The sequence below is a fragment of the Pelophylax lessonae genome, assembly GCF_965119305.1.
Source record: "Pelophylax lessonae genome assembly, chromosome: 5".
Classification (NCBI taxonomy): domain Eukaryota; kingdom Metazoa; phylum Chordata; class Amphibia; order Anura; family Ranidae; genus Pelophylax; species Pelophylax lessonae.
Genome location: NC_138772.1, coordinates 201,934,558 through 201,944,303, shown reverse-complemented (window position 1 = coordinate 201,944,303; position 9,746 = coordinate 201,934,558). Strand labels below are relative to the sequence as shown.

The 9,746-nt window shown below is 39.7% G+C and overlaps 1 protein-coding gene across 1 annotated transcript in view; it reads right to left on the bottom strand.

The window, feature by feature from the left end:
* Positions 1-3,887: 3,887 nt before the first annotated feature.
* Positions 3,888-9,746, bottom strand: part of TBX20 (T-box transcription factor 20) — a 56,091-nt gene continuing 50,232 nt past the window's right edge. Inside the window, exons 7-8 of the mRNA XM_082258517.1 lie at positions 7,173-7,285; positions 3,888-5,102 (exon numbers count right to left, since the gene is read on the bottom strand). Coding sequence (XP_082114643.1) covers positions 4,762-5,102; positions 7,173-7,285 — 454 coding nt within the window. The 3' untranslated portion in view covers positions 3,888-4,761. The remainder of the gene's footprint in view (positions 5,103-7,172; positions 7,286-9,746) is intronic.

The following is a 9,746-nucleotide window of genomic DNA, read 5'->3' as shown; positions in this document are numbered from 1 at the left end:
AAGCCTAGGGGAGTGTTTCTAACTGTATGGGGGGTTGGGCTTGTGAAATGATCACAGAGACCTGTGATCCTATATAGAAGGATCACAGACACTCTGTGATCATTCCAGAGAGAAGAACGGTCAGCTGTGTTTACAACAGCTGACCGTTCTTTTCTCTCAGCAGCAGTGCTTTAAGGGGGCTGGTATGCACTGGTACTCAGTACCGCCACTTCCAAATATGGCTCTTGAGCATACCGCCACCTCTCCATGCGCCTTAGCATACCAGTACACTTATTTTGGACATCTGCGCCCTTAATTGCGCCCCCCCCCCAAGAATATTTCCCACTCCAGAGCCAGACCAGCCACCACCAGTGAGTCCCCCTGCTCCGGAGTCCCAGCCCCGGCCAGGGGCGGTGCTCTGTGGGGACCCTGATGTGGGGTGGGGGGAGCGACAAAATTTATAGGCTATAATAGAGTACGGCACCTCTTTTGGGCCACTTAAGGCACTGCTCAGCAGGGAACGATCCCGGGTGGCTGGCGGCAATCGGAGCCGCCAGTCCCCTGCATCGGAGTGCCCGCTGCCGAGTGGGGGCGGGGCTCGCCCCCTAGCAGCAGGGATGCAGGAGGGGCTGCCTGCCGCAGTAAATCTGCGGCAGGCGGTCCTTAAGTGGATATAGAGATTGTATATAGGAAGAGTTGACCCTGAAGTTTTGGTGTTGAAGTCAATGGGCATCCCCTAACCTCCCATCCCTATCCACGGTTTAGAAAACGTTATGTTCTGATCACTGTCAGTTCACACTGCCAGGTACCACAATGGGAGGTTACTGGGGGACACCAAAAGAATTTTGTTATGAGGCTTCATGATCTCTGGTTATACTTCTGTCAGTGCCCCCATTGGAAATATGTACCCTTATTTTCTGTTCCGGTGACAAAAAGCCTGTGGAACAGGAAGAGATGGGATATCTCTTTAACCATTATTTTTATAGAGTGAGGAAAGGTTAAAAACTTTTGTCAGGTTATAAGTCGAGTCAATCTTTCCTAATGGTCTCAAAACAAACAAAAAAAAATAATAATTGGAGTTGAGGTTTAAATGCTTGTTTGGTAAAGTGGGGTACACACTAGTAGAAAATCTGCCGAAAATTCCCGTCCGAGGTAAAATCGTACGATTTTTGGCTAGTGTATACACAACTTTCAGCAGCCGATGTCGATATTTTCAACGAAACAAAAAACGGAGGGACAAACACCAAAATTGTTATCGTCCGTCCCCAGCACGACCAATTTTCGTTTAATGTGTATGCAGTACGTCCGCAAAAAATCAGATACGAAAGACCGCGCATGATCTGAAGTTGCTGACAACCCGGACGTCTGGGAACAAATGTCTAAAAAAAAAAAAAAAATCGGACGAGAAATTTTGTGAACATTTATGCACTGTCAACTAAAACGGGTTATGAACGCTGAGCAAGAGAGAGAAAAATCGGAGGATATTTCGTCCGATTTCCGTCAAGTGTGTACAGGCTTTAATCTGGCAAGCAGAGCTGTGGAAGGGATTTGGTAATTATGTACATGCCATGTCTAAAATATCACATGTATGGGTAGTTTCAACTTTTAAAAAAACACCACTCACTAATAGTTTATATTCAATTAGGTAGCTATTGATGGGTAGAGCATGTGTATAAATGTATGTTCACATTTGCAGATGTGATGTGAAGACTTCATGCAGTTACAATTGTTCAGTGTCTGCACTGCTGATGCAGAAAGTGTGAAGCTACGTCATTGCATCTATGTTTACTTCAAACATCATATTTGAAGTAAAGAAGAAGAAGCTCTTTTTTAAAATTATTAACATGATTTAATATTTGCAATGAATAGTCTCTCCACTTCATATCACCTAATGTAACCCACTTTGCTTTTAATTGGTAATCCACCCACTCAAGCAGCATCAGTAATCAGGTAAAGTCCTTCCCAAAGTGGCTGCCACCGGCTACAAACCATTATCCACAGTAAACAAGCAATTTAAAAAATATATTAAAACACACACATATTTTAATAATGATTCACACATTAGCAACAATATACAATGTTTTCATGTTATATATTTATATATATATATATATATATAGAATTTAAGCCATTTTTGAGTAGCATTCATTTTTAAACGCTTCAAATATTACATAATGTTGATATAACATTTTTGCAGAAATAAATATATTGCACTTAAAACGATATTTTCATCAGGTGCCACGTCATAAACTTTTAACAACAACTGCATTTTTTTTTCTGGCATAAAATACATCTTTATAGATTACACTTATTTCCAGAGATTACACTCATTATAAAGGTAACAAAATGACACAGTAATACAGGAAACTAATAACAAAGGCAAAAGTGAAATCCAGTTCTAAAAGTCAAGTGAGGCCATATCCTGTTTTTTTTTTTCAAATGTGGCTCTAAGTGAGGAAGGAGTTTAAACCTGTGCTTAGAGGTGGACTCATTGCATTGACTAAAAGGAGAGATAAAATGGATATTGATCTTTTTTTGTATATTTTCATTAAAAGTGAACATGTTGCCAACCTGAACTTTAAAAAAAAATAAAATGTTGACTTTTTGAATAACGAGAGAAATTGGACATTTGACTTTTTTTGTTTTTTCTTATGATAATTCATTGCAAATTCCTATTTTAAGTCTTTTCTTTTTTTCATTAACGTATACGGACACATACATCCTCCTATACCCCTCTAAGATCTACGTAAATGAACAGGTCCACCTGTATAGCTTTTTTAAAATAAAATTTTACCTATATTTGTTTTTTTTTTACTGCAATTTATTGCTGGTAATAGAGGAACCAAGATCAACTAATGAGGTTTAAGCATTCAAATTCAAATTCAAGCATTGTTTATGATCGTTTCCAGTATGTTGGTGACAAACAACTAAACACAAGCGTTGATCAGCATTAGTCAAAGAAATTTTTAAGCAATGTGAAAACTAAAGCCTCGTACACACGCAACGATTGTTGGCCGTGAATTTTCGGCCAACGTCCGATCGGCCTATTGTCGGCTTGTTAGTATGATGCTTCCGACAACCGACTGCGACTTTTCGGCCGAATAAAATCTGGTGTGCATGCTATAAAATTTTTGTTGGCCGTCACCACAAAATTTTTCGTCAGTCAGTACAGATTTCGGCAGACAAAAAACTGATGAGCAAGACTGGGCATGCTCAGAGAAGAAAAAACACACGGAAAGTAAACCATCACATGACACCACTTCTGAAGTTGGTTTTTGTTGGCCAACAAAAGTCCAGTGCAAGTCTAGAGCACATTTCATCCAACACAACAACACTGGACAAAAGACGGCCAATCGGTCGGCCGATAATCGTTGCGTGTGTACGAGGCTTTAATTTCAGACCAGAGATAACCAAATAAGTAAGTGGCAAAGCTACTCTAGTAATCCTTTCATTATACAAGACTTAAATGAAGATAGGATCAGAAATTTTGTATATCCAAGAAACCATCTAACCATGCAATGGGAGTATTTTTTTTTTTTTTATAACGTTTTGCTCGAAAAGGGGCCCAAAGCTAGCAGAATGTAGCTGATTTAAGCCAGCTCCTGTCACTAGTTGCTGCCTACCAATTAGGTGTTTTCAATTTCTTTAAAAAAGTAGGCATCCCCTTTAGGTTAGAAGTCACTGGAACCTTTTTGAAGACCATATATATATATATATATATATATATATATATATATGTAACAAACTCTGCATTATAGAACATCACATACACATTTCATCAAAGGTGAGCTTAAAAACTAGTTTCCGACATAACTGAATTGAGACTCTTCTGGCTTTCTAAATTAATGGGAAGTTTCGGACCTGATCTCAAAATTTTTTCTCAAAACACCACTTACAATACGTTTGCCAAAAAGTGATAGTTGTGCCCTTAAATCTAAAGAATAATTTTTCTCAGACATAAAAGCATTTTTTTTAACAAATATAAAGTACACACCAACTGTTATTGCTGAATATCGGCTTTGGACTACAGGCGGTTACAAAATCCTATGTGATTGCGTTGAAGAAAACCATGATAATTTTATTTTAAAGCAGATGTAACAAAGGCTTGTGAATGAGACATGGAAAGGAAACAAAATCTGTGTCCTGCTCTAAATTTTTCAACGATGTGCTGGTCCCTAAGATGTTCACTGATCCACAGAATGCTTCAACATGCACTAAATCTGATAATAAATAATTTGCATTTGTACTGAAATTGGAGAATAGCAGCGACATATGCCTCTAACAATTATTGCAATGTACCAAAAATCTGTCTATTACAGTACTGCATTTAAACCATATTTCTTTTTGTCAGCCACTCCAGTTTAAACATTAAAGCAGCAATGAACGTTTACTGAACGTCAAGTGTATAAGCGAGAAAACTAACCAACAGTCAGCACATCTATCAAAACTGTACACTGTATACAGATCAACTAGAGACTAGTTCTAAAATAGATGTCGGTGCCAAAACTTGTAAAGTTATTGTGGAGAGTTCAAACAGTGGAGGAACCAGTTTGATGTTTCCTTATATGTTTTTCTTCAGCTTATAAAGCCTTGTCTCCATGATAAGATACGTACATTGCTGCTTACATTGTGGAGTCACATCAATAAGTTTAGTGCTCTTCTTCTCATCCTTCACGTGGTTCCTTATAATAGTGGCATGTGAGAATAGTTGCACTAGCGACCCTGTAATTGATGAGCTGCTTCAGTCTTATATATTTTAGGTGGTCAAGTGCAAGATACCAGTCATACAAATGGAGTCATCACAGCCGAGGAGTGACGCAGTCCTTGAATGGCTGCATAAGGTCCCTGCTGGAAGTAGTGATGGTACCTGGGCATATGGAAAGAAGGAAATGAAGGCCCGCTACCTTGCATTGTGCTTGCAAGAGCTGAAGGCGTGAGCGGCATGCTGAGTCGACTGTAAGGAGGCAAGGAGCCTTGGATTGGGTGAGGAATTGGTGTTGCCAGAGAAGCGCTGCTAGAACCCAGCGCTGACAATGTTTGTGGGTGCTGGAAACTAGAGAACCCTGATGTGGAGGATACCCAGGAGGTGAGGGATAGGTTGTCAGAGGCTGTAAAAGCTGATCCTATAAATAAGAGACAAATAACTTATTAATACGTTTAGTATAATATCAAGGGAAAGTTGAAATTTGTAACATCGTCCAACAATTGCAACGTAGTCTGCAAGATATTTCTCTAAGTATGAGTGTTTCACCAGAGATATCTGAACTGGTTACATTCCTTTTGCTTATTGAGTTCTATATGAACTGCCAAGTATGAAGTCTTCTAGCTGTTTACTTAAAGTTGACCTTAGGCTATATAATTAAAATGAGTGGACAGGTAGGATTTTAAATCAATATACGCTTATTGCGATTTTTGTTTTACCAAAAACATGTAGCAGAATACATATTGGCCTAAATTGATGAAGAAATTCGATTTTTTTACATTTTTTTTATTGGATATGTTTTATAGCAGAAAGTAAAAAAATATATATTTTATTTCAAAATTGTCGGCCTTTTTTTGTTTATAGTGCAAATAAAAAAAACCCGCAGAGGATAACAAATACAACCAAAACTAAGCTCTATTTGTGGGAAAAAAAGAACATCAATTTTATTTGGGTACAGCACAACTTGTCAGTTAAAGCAACGCAGTGCCTTATCGTAATAAATTGCCTGGTCAGGAAGGGGGTAAAACCTTCTGGAGCTGAAGTGGTTAAAGCAGAATTAAACCTTTGCAAAAAAAAAAAAAAAATGACCCCCCCAGGAGCTTTTAAAATATTGTGCTAGTATACACAGCTTATTAGCACATTAGGACACACTTACCTTGAAAGCGACCCCCACCAGAGCTACACTGTCAGTGCTCTTGTTGGTCATGGGTGTTTCCGCCTTCTCCCTGTCCTCCTTCTGACTCTCTGACTCTCTGACTCTTTGGTCGCTTGATTGGCCAATACAGGATGATGTCAAGATTAGCTGTGTTGTAATTGTATGCTGAGCTGCGCATGTGCAGCTCAGTATACATTTAGAAAAAGAAAACAAATGCTAACAGGCAGGGAGAAAGATTTATAACAGAAGAGACCAGTAGGCTCTTCATACATATCCTACTTGTCAGCCATTTGTTAATTGTTACATTTAATTCTGATGTAATAAAAGCAAACCTGTGTAACTTTGACTAGTAAAAAACTGAATTTTTGCTAGCACACAATTAACCACTTCTGATCCGGAAGGATTTGCCCCCCTTAATGACCAGGCCATTTTTTGCGATTCAGCACTGCGTTACTTTAACGGAAAATTGCGCGGTCGTGCAACGCTGTACCCAAATACAATTGATGTCCTTTTTTTCCCCACAAATAGAGCTTTCTTCTGGGGGTATTTGATCACCTCTGTGGTTTTTAGATTTTGCGCTATAAACAAAAAAAAGCAAGAATTTAGAAAAAAACGCCATATTTTTTACTTTCTGCTATAAAACATTCCCAATAAAAATGTTTAACATTTTTTATTTAATTTAAAACTATGGGATAGATTTTTGAACTTTTTATTTATTTATTTATTTTATTAGTAATGTGGGCGATCTGCGATTTTTAGCGGAACTGACATTTTTGACACTTTTTGGGGACCAGTGACACTAATACAGTAATCAGTGCTAAATAATATGCACTGTTACTGTATAAATGACACTGGCAGGGAAGGGTTAATACTGGGGGTGATCAAAGGGGTTAAATGTATGCCTGTATGCTTACTGACTGTGTGTGTGTGTGTGTGTGTGGAGGGGGGGGGGGGGGAGGTTCTGTGACAGGCACAGACAGATCGCAGTTTCAGCTTAGCTGAAACTGCTGATGTCTCACTGCCTGTCTGAGGGAAGATCCGCCTGCTTGGTTTATATAAGCAGGCGGGTCTTCTCTCGGTTTCCTGGATGATCGCGGGAGAGCAGCGGCGTTCGGGCGCTGCTCCTCCCGCGGCCCGCCTAAACCACATGCACTCCAATCACGTAGTACTACGTGACTGGATGCAGCCGAGCCGCCCTGCCGTAGTAAAAATGCGGCGGGCGGTCGGCAAGTGGTTAAGTATCCATAGTAAACACATCTGCATTGTATTAACTTACATTAATTTTGAAAAGTCAACAGACATCCGTGCTTTAATAAATTAAAGCCACTAACTTACCTCTGCTCTGCACCACCTGGCCATCTTCGGTCAAGACATCATCATCTCCTCCATAGGTCCGGATTGGAGATCTTGCATAAGAATGTTTTTGAATAAGGCTTTCCACGCTTTCTCTGCATAATAAAAAAAAATGTAATTTATAAATAACTATCATTCTTCTTTCCTAGCAACAGAAGTATGTATTAAAGCACTACTAGCAGTTATAAGTATTCCATTTTTTTCTCTGAGTAAGAGCAAAAAACTCACTTATTCATATATAAAAACTCATAAATAGAGTTCTTTTTCACATGCTCTAAAGGTTGGTACACCCGGGCCATACATTTGGCCAGTGTGTAAAGGACGCCTGTCCGTCAGAACCCGGTCTAATAACTTTTATCGAACGGGCGTTCTGTAAAACCAGCATCCGATCAGTGCTTGCAGCCAATGGCTGTGAGTGCTGATTAGTGTGATCTGGCAGGGGGGCAATAGCTTAGCATGGGAGATCGCCTCACTAAGATTGCTTAGTTAGTACGGCGACTCCTCAGATTTGTTTTGGTTCTGCCCGCTGGGTTGAATGAAAAAAAAAAATTCCCCGTGTATACTAGCATTAAGCTAAACCTACCTTTCTCTCCCTATGTGAGTGCCGCTGTACAGGGGATTACAGGAGTTATTTATCAAGAAAGATTCTGAAATGCCTATAAGATGCATGTAAAACATATTCAATGGTTCTAATGAATCCCTATCCAGATTAAATTATATTTTGTTATTATCTGCCTGGAGTTCAGCTTTAAATCAGAGAAAAAACAAGCACTCAGTTAGAACAAAGCCATTTCTTAAATATCAGTATATGCTTAGAGGTCAGTGATATACAATTCACTTACTTAAAGTGATTTTTTTTTTAATACCAAACACTGTCATGTGCAATGATTTTGCACAGAGCAGCCCTGATCCTCCTCTTCTAGGGTCCCTCCCAGTGCTACTGGATCTTCCTTCCTTACTAGTACCCCCCCCCCCCCCCAGCAAGATGCTTGTTAAGGGGATACTTGTGTGGGCTCAATACTGTGTACGTCTATTGACACCAGTGCCAATGTGTCCAGCTGCTCTCACTAAACCCAATGAGAAGGGAGAGTGTGAGCAGCACCGCTGCTCTTGGGCACAGAGCTGGATCAAGCATTAAGGGGGGACAGCTGCACCCAAAGGTTTTTTTACCTTAATGCAGAGAATACATTAAGGTTAAAAATAACCTTAGCCTTTACAAGCACTTCAAAGTGTACGTAAAGCCAAACCTTATTAAAGTAAATCCTGTTAAAGTTTTACCTGAATGCATTCTCTGCATTTAGGTAAAAAATTCCCCACTACTAGTTCCCCCCATCCCTCCTGAAGGTGTTTACACATACCTCTCAATCCAGCATTGTGCCTACCTACTCTAACAGGAGATTCTATAAGTACTGGGAGCCATTAGCTCCTGCTTCTGTGAGTAAAATCCTGTGAGATGGGAGTGGGGGGTGTGGCCGAGCCCTGCTGCTTGGGTCTATAGATGCAAACAGCCCGACTCGTGAGCGTGTCCGCATGGATGCCCCCAAAGCACACAGCTTGCTAAGGGGGGTGTTCAAAGGTGTTTGGAGGAGAAGTGGGAAGCACTGGTGGGGGATCGTTAAAAAAGAGGTAAGGGATGGCTCTGTGCAATATCGTTGCACAGAGCACGTAAGTATAATCCTCTTTTTTATTTTAGTAAAAACTGACCTCATTATTGCGCTAATGACCATTGTCTTCAGTACTAAATGTCATAGGAATTTCAAAATGTTTAAGTTATCATAGGAACAGGAGTTGAAGTGAAATCAATGCGTAAATATGTTCTGATGACAACTTTATAATGAAAAAGGGCATCAAAGAGGCGTTTGGACTTTTATATGAGTTTATTCATGGTAGTGAGAGCGCAAAAAACAGTTGAAGAGCCAACTGGCTGAGGTTAGGCTGCTCACAACAGACAAGGCTATCTTTTCAGTGGATACTCCAGCAGGTTAACAGAAAAAGTTGTGCATATATGGCCCAATTGGTCTGGATCTCCTTCCATATATGCACATTTTTGTCTGATGACAACTTTGGAAGAGAGGCTTTCCCCTCAGTTTAGTGAAAAATCATCTTATTTCCTGATAAGTCTCCTGGACACAACCTGAGGAAAAATCTCCTCGATGCGGCACAGAAAAAAAAAACGGATGGATTTTAACTATTCTTTACTTTTTCCAAAACGAAACAAAAATGTATTTCCTTTAATGTAGGTGCTGTATGCTGATACAGGGGCAAGAAGACTAAAGATTTATATTCATTTGAGTCTAAAATTATTTTTGGTTTGAAATCCTTAAGTTGAACTCTTTGTTTTTAGGTCCGCTAATCTGCAGTGGTCATTATAAGGTCCCTTTCACACTTGTGCAACTTGTCCTGAGATTTGGGACTGCAAAGTTGCATGACAAGTCGTACTCCATGATTTACATTGAGTACCGTTCATATCTGTGCGACTTCAAGTTGCAACGACTTGAAAGTAGTTCCTGCACTACTTTGGGCTGATTTTAAAGCGTTTTGAGGTCCATAGACATA